This window comes from Hevea brasiliensis, unplaced genomic scaffold (assembly GCF_030052815.1).
Source record: "Hevea brasiliensis isolate MT/VB/25A 57/8 unplaced genomic scaffold, ASM3005281v1 Scaf176, whole genome shotgun sequence".
Taxonomy (NCBI): Eukaryota; Viridiplantae; Streptophyta; class Magnoliopsida; order Malpighiales; family Euphorbiaceae; genus Hevea; species Hevea brasiliensis.
In genome coordinates, this window is record NW_026614669.1 from 82,766 (window position 1) to 103,298 (window position 20,533).

General features: G+C 33.7%; 2 protein-coding genes and 1 pseudogene across 5 annotated transcripts; 2 read left to right on the forward strand and 1 right to left on the reverse strand.

The window, feature by feature from the left end:
- Positions 1-3,525: 3,525 nt before the first annotated feature.
- Positions 3,526-12,741, forward strand: LOC131176584 (DExH-box ATP-dependent RNA helicase DExH17-like). Of its 3 annotated transcripts, none has more exons than XM_058141643.1 (28): positions 3,526-3,711; positions 4,183-4,265; positions 4,928-5,108; positions 5,351-5,512; positions 5,625-5,862; positions 5,969-6,005; positions 6,082-6,128; positions 6,367-6,404; positions 6,558-6,579; positions 6,709-6,921; positions 7,033-7,189; positions 7,279-7,330; positions 7,941-8,012; positions 8,135-8,184; positions 8,306-8,423; positions 8,511-8,574; positions 8,648-8,731; positions 8,813-8,938; positions 9,025-9,221; positions 9,314-9,502; positions 9,612-9,863; positions 10,016-10,065; positions 10,326-10,346; positions 10,792-10,874; positions 10,962-11,163; positions 11,326-11,363; positions 11,449-11,817; positions 11,908-12,741. In XM_058141643.1, the coding sequence occupies exons 2-28, from the start codon at positions 4,198-4,200 to the stop codon at positions 12,510-12,512; spliced, it is 3,735 nt and encodes a 1,244-aa protein (XP_057997626.1). In that variant the 5' UTR covers positions 3,526-3,711; positions 4,183-4,197; the 3' UTR covers positions 12,513-12,741. The 3 variants fall into 3 exon arrangements, with proteins under 3 accessions (XP_057997626.1, XP_057997627.1, XP_057997628.1); XM_058141644.1 differs by having other exon boundaries at positions 10,329-10,346; XM_058141645.1 differs by lacking the exon at positions 7,941-8,012.
- A 3,968-nt stretch (positions 12,742-16,709) lies between these two features.
- On the forward strand, positions 16,710-17,631 carry LOC110669416 (putative cytochrome c oxidase subunit 5C-4). 2 transcript variants are annotated; one of them, XM_021831080.2, is made up of 2 exons: positions 16,710-16,876; positions 17,241-17,631. In XM_021831080.2, the coding sequence occupies exons 1-2, from the start codon at positions 16,738-16,740 to the stop codon at positions 17,456-17,458; spliced, it is 357 nt and encodes a 118-aa protein (XP_021686772.2). In that variant the 5' UTR covers positions 16,710-16,737; the 3' UTR covers positions 17,459-17,631. The 2 variants fall into 2 exon arrangements, with proteins under 2 accessions (XP_021686772.2, XP_021686795.2); XM_021831103.2 differs by having other exon boundaries at positions 16,740-16,876; positions 17,255-17,631.
- Positions 17,632-17,668: 37 nt separating this feature from the next.
- Positions 17,669-20,518, reverse strand: LOC131176587 (cysteine-rich receptor-like protein kinase 42; annotated as a pseudogene).
- Between the last annotated feature and the right edge of the window lie 15 nt (positions 20,519-20,533).

Here is a 20,533-nt window from a genome sequence, read left to right on the forward strand (position 1 = left end):
AGTCATATATCCAAACAACTAATTTAAGAAAATGTAAATTTAATTTTATTTGTATAAATAAAATAGGCTTTTTGAGAATCACTGCTTATATTTTCTGGTACGTATGCGTTAAATTAAGAGGATTTTGTAATATAATCACATTTTAATATTAAATTGATCATGCTTTATCGATACAAAATTTATTGTATATCATATAAAAAATGTCAAGTAATCACTGATAAATTGAAGCATATAAAAACAAAAATTCATTGAGAAAACTTATCAAATATGTTGAAAATGAAAATAAGAAGAAAAAATAGATTAAAAATTAATTTGTTATTGTAACAATAATAACAACAATACCATAAATGTTGAATACCTATAATTATGATATATTTAAATCTCAGTCAAAATGATTGAATTCTTTTTCAATTGACTATCCAAAATTACAAACCCACACATGTAAACCAAAGTTGAAAGTTGTGAGAATCAAATTAAGAAATAAATCTAGTAAAGAGATACTAAAAAATATGTAGCTTAAAACGTAAGCAATTTGATTCTATAGCCATATAAAAATCAAGGGCGAGAAAAAAAAATATAGAGATCTAAATAGATTTTAAAGTATGTATTTTTTTTCCCACATTATTTCATATTATCCCCTTTTTTATATCTTTATTTTTTTATTTTTAGAATATTGTAAATATTTTTTTCACTTTTAAAATATTTTTAACATAATAATATCTCAATTTCATAAATTTATTATTATTATTATTATTATTATTATGGAATACAATTACAAGAGAAAACGAATCTATTTTATGTGTATGAAACAAGATAAGTTTTTTTATTTTAAATTGACACCTGACACTCTCTAAAGAAAGTTTGGTTTGTTAATTATTGGTCAACTTTAAAGAAAGTAATATTATATTATATTATATTAATGTTATTTTCTTTAATATTATTATATAAATATTTTATTTTTGCTTAAATCATTTAAATTATATTTAAGATACTTGGCGTTATAAATTTGTTTATTTGTCCAAAACTCACCTTCTTAATGTTAATATGTATTGTCACCTATGTCATTAATTAATAAAAGAAAGTAACCGCTTTTTTCGTAATATTAATAGTCATTCAATTATCATGATTGTTAAATATTTTAGAATGGTTTAAAAGAAAACAAAATAATAAATTATATTTAGTGGTCATTAATTTGTAATTTATGGCAATTATTTTGTAACCTATGGCTTTTAAAAGGCTAAATTTTGAATACCAAAATTAATGGTATCACTCAAAAAAAAAAAAAAAAGAAATAAGATCAGTCGCTAGTCCATTAAAATCAGTTGCTAATCATTTTTGTAATCGATTCACTCGATTGCAATGAGTCTGGTTACAAATAGTAACCAACAACAAAATCAGATGCTAAATTAACTAAACTTAAAAAATAAAATTTTTGATAAAAAGATATCTAGCAACTGATTTAGTTGTAGAAAATTTAGTCTTTAATTTTATAATTTTACAACTATTTTGTAAATTGGTTGTTATATGCAACTAACTTGCCAACCGAAAAGTCAGTTGCTAATTTTAAAAAAATTATAAAAAATTTAAATTTCCAAATAAGAAATAAAAAAATGTAAATAAATAACATTTTCAAAATTAATAAAATAATAAATTATTAATGAAAATTAGTAGTAAAAATTAATATAAAAATATTATAAAAAAATACTAATAATAACTATTATAAAAATATTAATAAAAAATTAAATATAAGAACATATTTATAAGACAAATGACTAAAAAAATTACTATATATATATATAACAAAAAATTACTAAAAATTAATACGATAAATAATTTACTAATAAAAATATATTTGTACAAAAAATTTTATTTTATGTCAAAGAAAAATAAATTAAATAAAAAATATGAGAAAAAAAAAGATGAAGAAGAAAAAAAGATGATAAAGAAAAAAATGATAAAAAAGTAGATGAAAAAAAAGATTATGAAAAAGAAAATAGATGAGAAAGAAAAAGATGATAACAAAGAAAATATATATGAGAAAGAAAAAGATAAAGAAAAAAATAGATAGAAAAAAAATAATTAAGAAAATAAATGAGAAAGAAAATATATTAGAATGAATAAGATAATAAATAAAATAAGAGAAAGAGAAGAAAGAGGTAACCAAAAAAAAAATTAGTAATAAAGAAAGAAAATGAGTAATAGTTTATATAAGTGAATTAGCAATTAATTTTAGCAATCGATCGTTGATTGCTAATTGCTTTTAAAAATTGTTGAGAATTTTTGGAGGGACAATTTTGTAATCGATTCGCAATTAATTGCAAAATTGGTTACTAATAGCAACCAATTTCAATTGGTTATAAAAATCGGTTGCTATTAACAAATGATTTACAAATCGGTTACAAATCAAAATAAAAAAAATATGCAAAAATTTTTTGAGAAAAAGAAAATCAGTTTCAAAAATCAGTTATTGTTATCAAAAATTCGCAAATCATTTATAAATAATAAAAAATGAAAATGAAAAATTGAATGGGAATTTTTGGAGGAAAAAAAATCGATTGTAAAAATTGATTGCTATTAGCAATTGATTCACAAATCATTTGCAAATAAAAAAAAAAAAGAAAACAAAAGATTGGGTGGGAATTTTGGGAGGAAAAAAATTGATTGCAAAATCGGTTGTAAATATTGATTGCTGTTAGCAATCGATTCACAAATCGGTTACAAATAAAAAAAAAAGAATAAAAAATTAGGTAAAAATTTTTTAGGGGAAAAATCAGTTGCAAAAATTGGTTGCTGTTAGCAACTGATTCGCAAATCGATTGCAAATAAAAAAAAAATTGGGTGAAAATTTTTGAAAGAAATAATTTAGTAATCGATTTACAATTGGTTGTAAAAATCTATTGCTATTAGCAACTAATAAGGAATTGATTGTAAATGACAATTGATTTTAGAAACCAATTGCAAATCAGTTGCTAATTTTTACAACTGATTACAAATCAATCGCTAGTAGGGCTAGGGAAAAGGGGGTTTGATGGGCAATGGCATACACACGCGCATTGACTCCGAATTGAACCTCGACAATTTGAACCCACCTTATCATAAGTGCACCCAAAACAAGCAGCAGTACACTGCAGCCACATGCAGCCTCATTTGGAGACTCTGAAAGCCTTGCTAAGCACACAAGAACAAATATCAACCAAATTGAAGACCTCATTCTTCTTTTGTGCTATAATATCTCTTTTTGCTTTCGTTCTATAATATGTATGTATGTAGTGTGATATTGTTCTTGTCGAGCAGCTTGGGTATTACTATTTATAGAATACCCACAGCATATTTTTAACTTATCTCAACAACCCTAGATTAATTTTTATTTTAGTTCTTTCAACGTCTAATATGATGAATTTCAACCGTGATTAAACTATACTGTCTACATTAATTACGGTGCTTGAATCACACGGAAACTATATGTGTTATAAAATGCAGGCCGAAAGAGTCCAAAAACTCAACCCCTTGGGCTGAAGAAAAAAAAGCCCATTTCTTCGAGCCAGTCTGATCAGATTGGCGCTCTTTTCTGTCTTGTGTCTTTTCAAATTTCGCCGGATTTGCTTCTCTACGTGGTAACTGGGCGAGTCATCCTCTCTCTGACTCAGTGATTGGCATTTCTCTCTCTTCCTCTCGCTAAGCTAAGCCATCATTTGCTTCTTCTATGTTCAAGTAAGTAATTAACAATGGCGTTTAATCGATTTCAGTTGAGATGGCATGGTAATATCACTTTTGATCATAATCCTTTTGGTTACCTCTAGTTTATGATTTTTTCTTTCACATACAATGATTGCGGTTCAGATGCTCTTTCTTTTTTTGTATTATTGTTGTGTTTCTCCACGTATTCTATGGTTTTCACTGAATTATTTAGCAAAATTTGCTCCAGAACTGCTGCTAAGCAAATAATCAGTGTTACTGATCGAGATTCGTGGTTCTTCTGCCTTATTCGCATTAATTCGTGCACAGATTTGCTATCCATGCATTGTATCCTGCTAGTTGTTGTAGTTTTTGGCTTTTTTTCCTAGTAATAGCAATAGTTAACATTAAGTCTTATAGATATTTGACATGTTCTTCGCCATGACCGTTAATATGCTTTGATCTTAATAATAATAATACCAGTGAATTTTTTTTTTCTTTCTTCAGCAAATAAGCTTGGCAATGGATTCATATTCGCTAAAGTCTGTGTCAGATTTGCCCGCACCATTTCGTTCAATTTTTAACTTCAGGTAATAGTACGATACCTGTTTGTTTATGTTCAATCAATTTGATACGAAAATAAGCAGGTTAGGTAATCTTACAGCTTGTAGCTTGATTTTTCTTTAATAATTTATCATTAATATCCATAAGAATGATAAGAGCTACGCACTAATGTAAATTTTATGATAAGAGCCGTGTACTACTGTGAATTTTTCTTTCTTAATGTTGGGAATGTGCAAGTGTGTAATTACCATATCGGAAAAAGATTGGACGAGTGAGAGACGTATATAAGTATGTAATCGGGATGAATCCATAGACCTTAAGTTTTGGGTTGGGTCATGGATGTGGTGTCAATCCTATTAGTGCCTTCTTTCACAAGGTGAAGGATTCTCCTAGGCTCTTTAGACTTCCTGGATCTCTTACACTTAAGTTGAAGATGAATATGCATATCTGCTAGTTGAAATAGTCAGTCAGCCAAAAATATGCTAGAAAGTAGAAACCTTCATTTCCCTCTCCCCACCTTGGCACCTTTCCTTTCTAAAAAATATCCTCTCCCATGTCCTGATGTTGCATGAAGTTCAAGTTGATTTCAAATGGCTGCTTTTTCTGTCAGCTTGCTATTCCCATTTTTCTTCAACCTGCATGGTGGAGTTATTAATACTTAGTAAGTTGTCATTTCTGGTATGTGCAGGTACTTTAATTCACTGCAAAGTGAATGTTTTCCTGTCTGTTACCATTCCAATGTAAATATGGTAATCTCAGCACCAACTGGAAGTGGTAAAACAGTGCTCTTTGAGCTTTGTATACTGAGGCTTCTCTCAAGGTTTATATCAGAGGGGAGGTTTATCCACATCAAGGGAACTCTCAAAACAGTAAGTCTTAAAACACAACAACACCTATCTGTTTGACATAACATTTTATTTCTTTTCCCCACTTCCTCTCTTTGTATTTTCACTATACTTCAGGCATGATGCCTATTTTACAGTTTGATGACATTTTTTTAATCAAGAATATGATTAGCTGGTTTTAATAATGGGGCTACAAGTTTCTGTATTTCCAGTTAATAGCATGCTACTTATTGCCTGCTTGTACCTTCTTTTCATGTGGTATGAAGATCTACATAGCGCCATCTAAGGCTTTGGTACAAGAGAAGCTTCGTGATTGGAATCAGAAATTTGGATCATTGGGGATAAATTGCTTGGAGCTGACAGGGGACAATGAATTTTACAGCATAAGGACTGTACAAGAAGCAGATATTATCCTAACTACTCCTGAGGTCAGTATGCAAAAATATTATGAGCCTTTGACTTCTTCTAATTATAAGTTTATAACCACTTGAAATATCCCTTTATGTCCTGAATGAATGGTATCGTTGTTTGTTTGTGTAGAAATTTGATGCTGTGACTCGATATCGCCTAAAGGATGGTGGCTTGAGCTTTTTCAGTGACATTGCACTTCTGCTTATTGATGAAGTTCACCTACTGAATGATCCACGTGGAGCAGCTTTGGAGGCAATAGTTAGTAGAATAAAAATGCTTGCTCACAACCCTGAAATGAAATCAAGTACTCTATCATGTGTCCGTTTTCTGGCAGTTTCAGCCACAATTCCAAACATTGAGGACATTGGTAAATCTGACTCTCTGTGATGTTGCTATTTGCCAAAGAATTAACACTAACATTGGCAATAGATTAAACATTCAACAATTTACTCATGGCATGTCAACAACTGCAGCTGAATGGCTTAGTGTTCCAGCCCAAGGAATTAAAAGGTTAGGTACCTTTTGTGCTATTCTGTGATATTTACCTCCAGCAAGTTTATTTCATCTGCTTTTCAATTTTGTGCAGGTTTGGAGAAGAAATGAGACCTGTAAAGTTAACAACTAAAGTTTTTGGTATACCCATCTTGGCTGATTGCTTCAGTTCAAATTTGATTCTCATCGTGTGCATGACTGTACTATTTAATGATCACAACTGATGGATGCACAATATGAGAGGATCACATACATCTTCTAATTTCCCTTCACATGGTTTTGGCCACATGGCATTTTTATTTTACAGGATGACCACATATTATACCTTCACATATCATTGTTTTGCTGTATTCCCATGATTGCAATTTCCCTTTTGCAGGCTACACCCCAGCAAAGAATGATTTTCTATTTGAAAAGGTAGCTCTCATCATAGTGAAGTTCTGGATAATCTCTCTCTCTCTCTCTCTCTCTCTCTCTCTCTCTCTCTTCTTCTTCTTAATTAGGAAAGGCAAATGTAAAAATGTAATCATATCTCATTGCTCTGATGGTTTTTATTTCTTCCTCGTCCAGCGCCTTCAAAACTATATATTTGGTAAGTGGAAACATTTAAATTTTTTATGATAATTTTACTTTATGTGTTTCTGTTTTTCTTCTTCTGAATTTTCATTTCCGAAGGAATTTAGGATTATAACTGAAACATGTGGTTACAACTATTATGCAGATATTCTGATGCAGTATTCAAGAGGGAAATCTGCTCTTGTTTTTTGTTCAACTCGAAAAGGAGCACAAGAAGCAGCGCAGCGACTATCTCAGACAGCAATGACCTTTGGCTATTCAAATCCATTCATTAAAGACAAAGAACAGCAGGAAAGGCTAAGGGAAGCTTCACTATCGTGCAGTGATAAACAAATGCAATCATATATCCTTTATGGTGGTATAGGCCTTAGGCCAGCTTATCACACTATATTATACATAATATTGTCTTGACCTTCCTCAAGTTCATGTCAAATAGAGTAATTTTATTTAACAAGTTACGTTTTGGCAGTTGGTTATCACAATGGTGGGCTTTGCTTGAAGGATCGCAACCTTGTTGAGGGTCTCTTTCTAAAGGGTGACATTCAAATTCTATGTACGACAAACACCCTTGCACATGGAATCAACTTACCAGCACATACAGTGGTCATAAAATCAACACAGCACTTGTATGTTAGGCACTTTTTCCTAATGTGAAATTATGTTAAAAATAGTCCCTGTTCATGTTTGATTTACAAAAATCTGTATTTTATTACAGCAACAAGGAAAAAGGTCTTTACATGGAATATGACCGATCTACAATACTGCAGGTGTTCTTATTCTATTGATATAATGTCAAGTAATTAATTTGATGAAGTTACTGTGTATGCCATATATTTGAGCTTGAAATATGAAAACCAGAGCTGTATTCTTATATTACTTTATGTAGTTTTATTTTTGTTCACGCATGAAAGTTATATCTGGAGAAAAAAGGGATGCAGTCTGAGTCTGAGGGACTGCTGGAGTGATTCGTTGTAAATGATTGTAGTGGATATTAAAAGTGGCTGAAAATGACACCCCTGTTTTAAATAGCAAACGCTATTTCTGCAAGGTGGTTGAAAATAACCATAGACATGGATATTCCCAATTGGTCAACCTTTCACAAACTGCTGCTGAATCCATAGTCAGGCAAGAGACAACCTGGCGAAATATCTTAGTAACTAGAGGAAAAAAAAAAAAAAAAAGCGCAAATACGAAGCATGTAAAGAGGTGAAACATAATCAACATGAAGGCATGTGATATGGAGGGCCACATATGCATAGCCATAATAACCATGTGTTCCTGTGAAAAAGAAAAAAAAATGTATATTCTTATTGTATTCATAAATATATCCTTGAATTTCTGTACTTATTGCACAGAGATGTTTAACTTTTTATACAGATGTGTGGGAGGGCAGGTCGGCCTCCATTTGATGATACAGGAATGGTTATAATAATGACAAGAAGAGAAACAGTAATATAATAAATTATACTCTTCCTTTGTTTTTTTGTTTTTGTTTTCTGTTATTAGATTAGTCCTTTCTGATGTCTGAACTGTTTGCCCTTATCGAGTTATAATTTCATATATGACTTCAGGTCCATCTGTACGAGAATCTCTTAAATGGATGTGAAATGGTGGAATCACAGTATGCTTATGACCAATCTCCATAATGAATCTTTTAACTTTGACAGTGGTGCATTATCTATGAAATACGTGATTTTTGTAGTTTGGTTGCTCAATTTTTTTTTTTTTTTGGGTTCTTTCAGATTGCTTTCGTGTGTGACAGAGCACTTGACTGCAGAGATAGTTCAGTTGACTGTTTCTGATATTGCAAGGGCAATTGAATGGATGAAGTGCTCATATTTATATGTGAGGATGAAAAAGGTATGTATTTCTAGCATCTTTTAGAGGACATCATCTGTATATTCTTTGTCATTTAACATATTTAAAACTCAATGCATTGCATGCAAGAATCCTGAGAAATATGCAGTCAGAAAAGTGATTTCTAGAGACCGCATAGAGAAGCATGTGCAAGGTACTGTTCTTACACTACAAGTCTTATTTTTATTTCCATCTCTCCTCCGCTCATGGATCCAATATGATGTCAGAGATTTCTGTTCAGAAAGTTAACGAGTTATCACGCCATCAAATGATCTGGACTGGAGAAGATGGGTTCCTTCTGAAGCCACTAGGTACTGCAGAACCATGTAGCTGAATCTTTGAGAGCTATTGTGGATGAAATTTCTGATTTCTATCCTCTTTGGTGCCTTTAGAGCCTGGAAGGTTGATGACCAAGTACTATTTGAAATTTGATACGATGAAACACATTATGCAGACCACAGATAACTGCAGTTTAGAAGATGCACTTAATGTTATATGCTGTGCAGAGGAAATCGCTTGTATGTATACCTCTAAATTAGTTATATACCTATTTCTACTTCAACAATTAACAGGAGGAATGATGTATTTAGTTGCTGAAATGAAGGGATACAACTCAGACGCAGTGAGAAGAAGCTTCTAAATGACATCAACATTGATAAAGATGGGCGGCTTCGCTTTCATGTAAATGGTGATAAGGGGAAACGGAAAAAGCGTATTCAAACTAGAGAAGAGAAAATATTTGTTTTGGCAAATGATTGCTTGACTGGGGATCCTTCAGTTCATGATTTATCCCTAACCCAGGTTTTGTTCTATTAACAAATCAATATATCTGAGTGCAGTATCTTATGTTTGGAACTTTACTGATGAAATTAACATCTGCTGTTTGCACCTAGGACATGAATTCTGTATGCTCAAATGGGTGTAGAATTGCCAAATGCATGAAAGAGTTTTTTATTTTCAAAAAGAATTACAAAGGAGCTGTGAACTCAACCCTGTTAGCCAAATCATTATATCAGAAACTCTGGGATGACAGTCCATACTTGCTGAAGCAATTGCCTGGCATTGGAATGGTGACTGCTAAGGTATAAATATACGGTTCTTTTGTACACATGAAGTTTTTTCCTTTTTTTCAGAACATGCTTTTCTTAAATGCTTCTGTCTGTTCATACATTTTCTCTCTTGTGCTTTTAGGCTCTGCATTCAATGGGAATTAAATCATTTGATGAACTAGCTGAAGCTGATCCAAGGAGAATTGAGATAGTTACTGGCCGAAAGTTCCCATTTGGGAACCATATCAAGGATTCTCTGCTGTCATTACCTCCAAAAGTCAGCATCAGCATTGAGGAAACTGTTTGCCGGAGGCAAGGGAAATCCAAGCTAGTAGTGACGTTCACTAGGTTATCACAATCCATCCAATCGGGGAAAAGGCATTATGCTGACATGGTATGTTCTGCTGAATTTAAATGCTATACTATCTTCAACCCTTGCTGAAGTAAGCAATATAATAAAATAGGAATGCACAACTAAGAATTCTTGGTTAGAGATTGTTGTTTCAAAATAAGGTAACCTAAGTACTGTGAATTTTTTTGTTACAGATTATTGGTACAGAAGAAGATAATCTGATTCACTTTCATGAGAAAATAAGGTGAAGAATAATTTGTTTACATTCAATAATTGGGTATTAGTCCATTCATTCACTTATAATAATTGAAGGATTTCTCCCAGTGGATTTCTTTGTGCTCACATGTTCCATTAAGTGGATAAGCGGAACCATTCTTTTTTTTTTTTTTCACATGCACAATTTGTCAGTCTTATTAATACTCTCACTCTATGTTATGCTTGATTCTTTATACTCATCACTGTTTCTCAGTCACTTGTTTTGTGTTTTATCTTACTTGGATGCAGCAGAGTTGATGAATTTACCAGGTACAGAGACTTAAACCCTAGTGCACTTTATATTAATAACACAATAATAAGCTGTATTCTTATGAAGTGTTTTTTCCACTTACATGAAAAAAAAAAATCGAAGTCATTTAAATGGTTTGAAGAGGAAAAAAGTTCTGGACTTGGACAGATTTAGGAAAGCAATATCCTAATCTGAAATGAAAATTTTCTATCCTAATATTCTACAAGAATAAGATTTTGATTTTTTTTTTCACTTGATTACAAATTCCAAAAATAATTTTATCTGAAATAATCACATATTTAAAATCTTGCAACACTAATAGAGTTAGATATAAGATTTGATTACTTGGAGAAAATGTGATCACTAGCAGACAGCTTATGTTGTTTGTTATATGATCCCTTAGAAACAGAATTTTTAGTTAATTGCTTATAACTTTCGAGCCCTGGTGGTTGGTTTTCCTTGCAGCCCCTACAGCACAACAGTTCTCCTATCAACTCCTAAAGAAAGCAAGCTGAGTGTCAAGGCTGATCTTATTTTTGAAGAATACAGTAAAAATCTCGTCATGATATGTCTAATTTTCAACTTTGTTCAATTCTCAAGTTACAGTGCTACATTTATATTGATTTTTCCTGCAGTTGGTCTTGATTTCCACGAAAAACTCATACTGTTGAAGGACAACAATTCAGGAATGAATTACACATGTGGGCAGAAGCAGCCTTCCCTTTTTCCTCCACCTGTGGAAATTTGCTTGATAGAAGATGACAATGAAACCATATCTTATGCTTCAGCTGAAAGGCTTTGCAATTTGAAAAAATCTAAAACAGAAGACAGCTCAATGTGAGTCCAATTTTTTTCCCTTTTTTTTTGGGAAATAGGAAGTTTAATTCTTCTAATATCATAATTGCTATACTATGAAAGTCTGATAATTTAGATGAAGTGAAGTTTTGCATATATTTCTTTGTTCGTCTACTTAATGTTAGTAAACTATTCTCCATCCAGGCCCAGTTTCAAACTCATAGATGCAGAATTGGAAGAAGGTATAGCTTACAACAAATCTGGACAATTTTCTGATTTTCTACCTGATCCTGTGTTGAAGCACTGTTTTTCTTTGAAATATCGAAGGTAAGCATCCCGTTGAAATAAAAAAGGACAATCAGAAAGTCATAACTAAACAAGCAATATTCGACCACATACGTGAAAAGGCCAAGAACTTCCCCATCTTGACTCCTGCAAAATCTTCCTCTTCTCCATTGTCAGAGGCGTTGCTTTTCACAAGAAAGCATCCCTATAAGAAGGACATTGATCTTGATACCGAACTGATTGTTATAGAAGAGATAGAGGGAAGCAAAATTCCACAACAGATTGTCACAAATCCGAGTTCTGAAATCAGAGAAATGGAACAGAATGGGTATAATATCAACAACCATCTCGCTCCAAAGCAGGGCACTCCGTCTAGAAGTTCGGGTACTATGAACTTCTTGGATTACAAAGGTGCATCTTTTACCAGATAACAATACTCTGCTCAATCATATTTTTAGCTTTATATTTCCTTTTCTCAATGCTTAACTTTCATTATTCAAGGTGGTCGTCCTTCTGAATCTGAGAAAAGCATTCTGAAGAGTCTAACTGAAGAAACAATATTTGGTCACATACGGGAGAGAGCCAATAATTTTCCAGTGTTATCAAGGACTATGCAATCTGAGTCTCCAATGTGGACCAAAGAACAGTCTACTGAGAATCAGCCTGAGTTTTGCATTGCTGCGTCTGATGCATTAAGTGAAATGTTTTCTGATGATAAGATCATGAGGGAAACTGTAATCATTTCAGATTTGGAACCTGGAGGGACAGTGATGAATGATTGTGATTCCAGTGCAGGGGCAAAGGTGAAAGAAAACAAATTTCCTCGAAGTCCATGCCTAACATATGAGAGTTTGAGTATCTCTCCCAGAATTTCAAGAATCAACAATGATCCATCTTGTATGGAAATTTTACCTTTCGACATTTCCATGATAAAGGATAACACTAGATCACTAGACTCAGCAAGCTCCATGGAGCATAAAAGGAAGCAGCTGAAGCATTGTTCTCCTAATGGATCAAAAAGGCAGTGCTGGTCAATGGCAATGGCAGGCAAAACAAAGGAAGTAGATTCATTTCATGGATTTGAAAGTGTTTTTTCATTTCTCTGATCTCTCTCTCTCGGCAATGAGTGGTTGGAGAACAGTGTCATGGTCTAAAATTTGATTCTTCTGTTTTAGTTTCGTACTCCAGGTTACTGTAGTTTGCGCTTATACGCGGTAATATCCTGTAAATGATACGGCGAAGTGGAATCTTGGCATGATGCGAGTCTTATATACGCTAAGAATGTCAGGAAACTCTAAAAAGAAACGTATTCTTTTGAATGGTTTTTTCCGTTAATTGAGCTTTGACTAGGGTTTGAATTTATAACCTCGTAATCTCGATAACGATTCTTTGCAAATGATTAGCACCCCCGTGTCATTTGATCCTTTCGTGAACCGTTGCCCTTTTAAGAAATATTAGTTTCTTATCTGGTCGGATATTTACTAGCCAATTACCAGCAACCAGATAAGAATTGCTGGGATTCACTTGTATACTGTTTTTTTTGTTTTCACAAAGCTGCCCAAGCCCAAAACTTTCATGTCCAGCCCAAATATGTCTACTTCACGAATTACGTATAATTGTCAAGTTTTAATTTAGACGCATTGACGACAAAAATTCAAATCTTTTGTAAGGTGCTCATTTTATTTAACTTTTTATTCATTTTTTAAAATTTTAGATAATTAAATTAGAAATTTTTAATTTACAAAAATTTATTTCATTATTAAAATTAAAATTAAGAATTTTGATTTTTGTCTTAAATGTAGAGATATACATTATTCGGTTATAATCAAATAATCGATCCGAATCAATGAAATTTGATTATTTTAATAAGAGTATGTTCGATTTTCTATTGATAATAATAAAAATTTTAATTTTTAATTATCGATTTTATTATTTTTTATTTAGCAATAGAATTAATCGAAATAATCAAATTTTAGTTAATTAATATATTAATTATAATTTTATTAATATTATTTATTTATAATTATTATTTTTATAATTTTATAATAATATTTAACTTATTATTATTATCTTATTAATATTAAATCATATTTATTATTTTTTATAAATAAAAAAGAACATAAATATATTTTATTAAATAATTAATAATATAAAATATTTTTTTTTCAATTAATTCGGTTATAACCGATAACTGATCAATTATTTTAGGTTTCCATTAATTTTAATGTAACACCCCCAATTTTTAAATTTATTATTTATGGGTAAATATTGATGTTTTAATTTTATTTAAATTTGAGGAAATTATTTGAAATTTTTCGGATTTTCGAAATCGGGTTTGATTTCTCAAAAATATAAAACTTTAATGATTTTTAAAAATTAATTTAAAGACCACGTGGTAAAACTAAAAATATATTTGGAGTCTACAAATTTTTTCTGAGTTTTCTAGAATTTTTTTGAAATTTTTGGGCCTCGTTTTCGGTCCGAAGGCAGAGTAAAAATTTAAAATTTTGTATCCTGAATCGAACCGGCCGAATCGAACCAAACCGGATAGGACCAGTTGAATCGGACAAGCTTCTTCTTCCTTTTTCTTTCCCCCGCGCGCGTCCTGACCTCTCTCTTCCTCTCTCCCATTTTCTCTCTCCTCCCTCCTCCCCTCGCCGTGCCGCATGGCGTCCCGGCTCGCGGCGCCTCTGACCACCCGGCTAATGCCGCCTGGAACGCCGGGAATCGTCGCGAAAAGTGACGCAACGTGCAGCGCGCTGCTTCATCTTCCCGGTTGAAATTCGGCCGATCCGGCCACTGATTGGGCCGGGTCTTGTGTCTAAACCCATCTACTCGTCAAGAGCTTTCCATAGACACCAAGAACACCGAAATCCATCCAGCGGTTTGTCCAATTTTTGCCCGAAAAGTTTTAGCCCATTTTGACTTTTGGGCTAAATTTCTCGCAAACCATGAACCCCACGGGAAAACTGAGAGTACCAGAGCACTCCACTCATCGAAAGCTTCGCGGCGATATAAATTTCAAATTTTTCAGACACCATTTTTCGGTGGGTCCCACGGAACTTCGTAATATTTTTCTGAGCATTAAATGAGCTTAGAAAATTCCGTTAAATTTATGTACTAACCCCCGTGTTGTAGGCTTCATGTACGTATCTTTAATTCGTGAAAATTCGACAGTTGTCCAGGTTTGTGAATTTCCGGTCAGACAGACCGGCTACAGAAAAAGTCTCCGAATTAGATTGAAGTTTTAGCTACCCACCATTTTCAGACATCCCGAGCGCGTCCCCAAAGTCAGAATTGGCATAGGTAAACCCGAACCTTGCTTTTTCATAATTTTCTAGTACTTAAATGGGATTAAAAATTCATAAAATATTCATGGTAGCTCAGAAAATTATGATTCTTTTTGCAATAGTCTAGTAATATTGCTAAGGACCGCAGGGCAAAGTTTTAGAATTTTTAGAGCTTATTTAGGCTATTTTTGCAAAAATGATCAATTATAAGGACTAAACTGTAAATTTACATATTGTGATTGATGAGTGATTGGATGGGCTCAGGAGGGGCTGTGTGATGTGATTGAGTTGTGGATATATGGGTTGTGAATATAGAAGTGTGTTTTGAGTCCTTTTTCAGGTTGAATAGGTCCTAGGTATAGGGGAGACTCTGCCGGATTTTCGGCACGACTTAGGACGTCTTTGGTCTTTTTCTTAGTTGTATTGAGTCAAATTTAATTAAATGGTTGTAATAAAATTGTCAGGTGAGCCGAGACAGCCTTCTTCCTCCGCCCAGCCGCCACAGTGATTGCTGTCAAGTCTGTGAGTAGAATATTAATTTTAATTGTAATTTCACTATTATTATACGTTCAAGCATGCCCATGCATCATTTATATGTATATATCTATGTAGTTAAACTTTAGACACGTTTTATGTTGCATTCACAACTGTTAAAGTGCCATAGATGCTGTTGTGGTAATTTGGAGCAGTGTGCGTACGTTGGCGTGCGTGTGATATGGTGTTGGCTATGGATAGGACGGGTAGACACAGCTTGAGATCTTCGCTGGGACCCGGTCCTTCGGGGTAGACACGGCTTGAATTCTTCGCTGGGATCCCGATTAGGTTATTAAGTGGAAGTCCGAGCTGAGTTCTTCGCTGGAACAGGTTGAATTAAGAGAGCTGTATAGGGGATCAGCTCCCATATATGTATTTTTTGATATTATCGGGTGTGTAAATGTTCCAAATTACCTATTTGCTGTTATGATGTGGAAATATTGCTGATATTGCATTTCACTCTACATGGTGCATTAGCTTTAGATAGTTATAGAAATTATGGTTGAAATTGATATTTTACTCTCTGAGCGAACGCTCACTCCTGTTCAATATTTTTCTAGGCCACAGGAGGATATTTTTGAGGTTAAGCTGTTTTTCTCCCTCGCATGTCGTTTATTAATTTTTGTATAAACCTGTTAACTCTTATAATTTCCGCATGTGTTAGAAATATTTATTTGAATTAGGTCTGTAATATAAATTGTTATTTTAGACCTGTAAACTTATTATTTTATACATGTTGATGGACTGGATGAGGGAGCTGAACTCCCATTTATTTTTATATTGTATGAGTATGTGGAGGGTGAGCTGAGCTCCCCAATTGATTATATATTGTGTTTACAGGTCGGGTGAGTCAAAAACTCCCCGTTGAAAGGTCCATTTTATGGCTGGACTCTGTCCGGTTGATTTCTTGAAATTGGGCCCAATGGGCCTTTGAGTTGGGTTGAGGAATAGTTAGGCTTACTACGGGCCTAGAGGGCTTTAGGCTGGCATAGGTCCTAGTGTCGGTCCTGCCCATAGGTTGGATCGTGACATTTAATTTTCTCTTAATTTTTGATTTGATTCTATTAATATTTTTAAAGTCAATTAATAATTTGATTAATTTAAAATTTGCTTTAATTTAATTTTGTTGGATTAAATTAATCGAATGCTCACCTCTATTTTAATGTAAAATTTAACTTATATTTTTATTAATATTGTATGATAAAAATATTATATTTTTTATTTTGTACTTATAAAATTATTTTTATATCTTATTTACCTAAATAAATAATAGGGTGCTTAGAAATAACTATCTTCCACTGATTTTAAAGTGTTCATCCTAACATTCTAAAAGTAAAAATCAAAATTCTCATATTTTAATTTGAGAATTGAATAATTTTTTTTAATTAAAAAGTTTTAATTTAATTATTTAAAATATAAAAAATTAAATAAAATAAGCCATTTATACACGTTTTAGATTTTTTCAGTTAATTTAATCCAGTATTGATTTAAAAATAAGTATCATTTAATGGTCGACAATACTCTGCTACCTTTTTCTCCTATTGTCTGTTGGTCTGTCTGGGTTCTTCTAAAGCCGCCATGCCTTCTCTCTGTTCTCTCACCACTCTCTCTGCAGTTCTTAGTTCTATCTCCATCGAGAGTCACTGGTGAGCTTCTGATTCTATTGTCTATTTTAATAGCCTTTATATATGTGATCTCCATTTCTATTTTTCAATTTAATTAAAGAAAGCCTGCTGAGGGCATGTCCCAGCTGTGTAGCAGAGAGGCTTTGTTAATTGGCTTCAATCTCTTTTCTTGTTTTGTGAGATGCCTTCTATGGACCATGAGGAAAAGTAATATATGCATAGTATTTAAAATTTTCACTTGCCATAGAACAAAGATTTGGTCATTGGATTGCTAGATTACTAATCTTTGTAGTTATGTTTTTGGGTTTGTGAAGCTGTTATTGCAATTAAGATATCTCTTATCAATAATCAGATGATCATAGAAAAATAATTAATCTAGTTTCAGATATTTACTTACAGCGAAACATGGGTGCTGCTCATAAGATTGCACATGTTGCTTACAAGGGTCCAAGTGTGATGAAAGAGATCATTTATGGAATAGCTCTTGGCCTTACTGCTGGAGGTTCGTGGCAAATAAATCATTGGAATAATCAAAGGCGAACCAGGGAATTCTATGATCTTTTAGAAAGAGGTGAAATCAGTGTTGTGGTGGAAGAAGAGTAAATGATGTGAGTTTTGGCTCTTCAACACTTACTGTAGTAACTAATATGTGTTCATCTTAGATGTTAATTAAGTTATCTACCAATAAATGTATGCTTCAGATTGCATGTTTGGTAGTATGTAATTAAATGTTATGTATTATATTGAAATGCGATGATATCCAATTATATTGAATATTGATAATCTTTGAAACATTGAAAATTTTGTTGGGATTTATTTCTGTCTTGGTTCTTCGCTCCTTGATGGCCTATCTAAGCTACTCAAGCCAGAGGACTGTGAGGAATTGTAGGAACAAGCTTCAGCTTTTCCTGCTGCGTTTGATACGAAGCTATTTGTGCTGTAAGACCTTCTGGATCTCTCAGGCTCCAGCAGAGTAGCATTCATAAAAGGAGGTTGATTTGGGAAAGGAATCTCAAATTCGCTATTAGTTAGCATCCTCACCATTTCTGCCATGTATGGTCTGGATGCAACTGAAGCTTGGGTGCATAAAAGGCCAACTTGAAGTGCCCTGGACAACACTGGAAAATCATCTCTGAGGCAATGGTCAACTGCTTCTGCCAATCTATTTGAATATATTCCTGTTTGGTATTGTTGTTAAAATTGCTATCGAGAAGATTATTTTTTTAAATATATTAATTAGAGAGTGTTAAAAAATAATTAAAAATTAAATTTAATTAATTTTATTTATAAAAATATTAAAATAATAAAATAATTTTTATCAAATTATTTTTCTCAAGATATTTAAAACAGTATTTTTATTCAAAATAATAATTTCGGATACTAAAATTTAATGCCAAACAAGATTTATAAAGTTGTCATGACGGAGGACAAAAGGTGAAAAATCTGTCGCGTGATCAAACAGACCGAATGCAACCTCAAGTCCATGGTTTTATGGGGACTAGTTTGATAAGCAGAAACTTGGACGAGAGATTTGAGTCATACTGATTGCAGAAGTGATATGGGTGCATCCATGAAAGCGCTACACCTTTTCCCCATTATGATCACGAGAACCAGTACTCCATAACTGTAAACATCAGCTTTCTCAGTCAGCTGCCCGCGTGTCAGATACCCTCTGCATTAATGAATTGATACTATCCACCATTGATCAGATCCTCATAAAAAAAAAAAGGAATTATCTTCGATGGGAATGATGAAGATGTTAAGACTTACACTGTTCCTGCAATGCCAGTGCTAAGATGAGTCTTGTCAGCACCAAAACACCTAACAAGTCCAAAGTCTGCAATTTTTGGAGTAAGATTCTCATCAAGAAGAACATTATTGCTTTTAATGTCCCTGTGAATTATTCTCTCTTGAGAACCTCCATGAAGATATGCAATCCCCTCTGCTGTTCCAACAATTATAAACCAGAAGACTCTCAGGACCTTCAATGCTACAATCCAAAAGCTTCGCAAGGTTCTTGTGTTGAATTCCACTGATCAAGTTTACCTCATTGAAGAACACATACACTCATTCTCTTGTATTGAATATCAATCTTTTAACAGCAACAGTCTGCCCATTTGGAAATGTCCCTACAAACGCAGAACCAGCCCCTCCTTGGCCTATTTTCCTTGATGGGTTGAAGTAATCGGTCGCTTTTCCACGGTCTCATACTTGAATTTCAAACTTGATTTCGTGAAACCGATTGGAAATTTTTTGAGATTGTTTCGTTCTAGGCCAAGGCAATGCAAGAAGAATGTGATAAACTAAAACATTCATCCATGAGATGGATGCTAAAGTAATATTTTTGCTTGTTTCAAGTAATCAAGTACCTTCCTTTCCCTTTAAAAATCTTTTATAGCCAGCATAAGCTGCAAAGAGAGAGCATGAGGAGTGCAGCTGCTGCGAAAGCAATAGCAATGGCAACTCCTAAGCCAGAAAATCCTGAAAATTTTAAGGACCAATTAGATGATTGAGATGGCGAAAGGTGATGAAATAGCCCAAAATCAATACCCCAGAAATTAGAATAAGAAGGGAACAAAGGGTAAGAAAGATCCTAAACACATGTTTGTTATAATTCCGCAGAAAGTCATTTTTATCATATCAGGCCAAAAATTACTAATCATCCCCTTTTCCCCATCATTTCACCTGCAATTTCAGGGGAATTAGGCAAAAATACCACCAATCAAAGATACATCTCTAAACAAATCTTCACAAAAACAAACATTTTCAAAAGATGAACTTACCATGAGTATCTTCTTCATGATTAAAGAACTTGTCAGTGGAGTATCTCAAATAGAAGCCAGCATTCATCCCTCTACCTTCCTTGCTTGGCAAGCACCCTTTAACCTCCTTTTCTGCCTTCTCCAAACACTCTATACACCCATCTTTCCCAACATTGAGCCAAAGCGTAAACACCCTCAATCCCCATTGCAGCAAACCCACCATTCTCCACAGCTTTACTGGTCACACTAGCAACCGCATACCCAACACTTGTAAAAAACTTCAACTTTCCATTCTCAATGCCAGAACCCAAAAAATTTTCCTGGCTACATTTAAGAGTATCAAGAGAAAAGGACACAGCCTCCTGAAAGAAATCATATTTATCATAGCGTAGAAAGCACCCAGCAAGATAGATGCGAGCAGAGACGGAGGGAAGGCAGAGGGGGATCTTGGTGCGAGAGGTGGAAAAGCAGAGAAGGCAATCAGTCTGCGAGAGGTCTCCGTGGCATTAGGCTAAAGCGTAGATAGGAACAGGGGAGTCGTTGAGTTGGTAATGGTGAGTGGCGAAGTGGGTATTGGTTATGAGCTGCGAAAGAGTTTCCATTTCTCTGATAAAAGCTAGGAGTAGGCCCTTGAGACAGGTTGAGTTGCCGCAGAAGAGGCCGGATTGGGTGACTCGAGGATCCGGAAGGGAAAGAGAGACGAAGGAGTAGAAAAAGGAAGAGAAGAGCCCTGTTCTTTGTGTTAACTGATAGTTCAGAATTAAAGAATGCATGGAAACAGTTCTCTCCCTTCCCCTCTGGGTGCAGAGCTCTGGTCTGGAGTATATTTATGGATATCACGACGCAAAGCACAAACCTGGCCCTCGGGCTAAAGGGGCTATGACCGACCTGGAGAGCCCTCATTTTTTGCTGCTAA

Excerpts from the sequence above, each read along its gene's own strand:
- LOC131176584 (XM_058141643.1), top strand. The coding sequence starts at position 4,198 with ATGGATTCATATTCGCTAAAGTCTGTGTCAGATTTGCCCGCACCATTT. Across the intron at positions 8,185-8,305 it reads TGTGAAATGGTGGAATCACA|ATTGCTTTCGTGTGTGACAG; the intron begins GTATGCTTATGA and ends GGGTTCTTTCAG. Across the intron at positions 10,875-10,961 it reads TCTTATTTTTGAAGAATACA|TTGGTCTTGATTTCCACGAA; the intron begins GTAAAAATCTCG and ends TTTTTCCTGCAG.
- LOC110669416 (XM_021831080.2), top strand. The coding sequence starts at position 16,738 with ATGGTCGACAATACTCTGCTACCTTTTTCTCCTATTGTCTGTTGGTCT. Across the intron at positions 16,877-17,240 it reads ATCTCCATCGAGAGTCACTG|ATATTTACTTACAGCGAAAC; the intron begins GTGAGCTTCTGA and ends ATCTAGTTTCAG.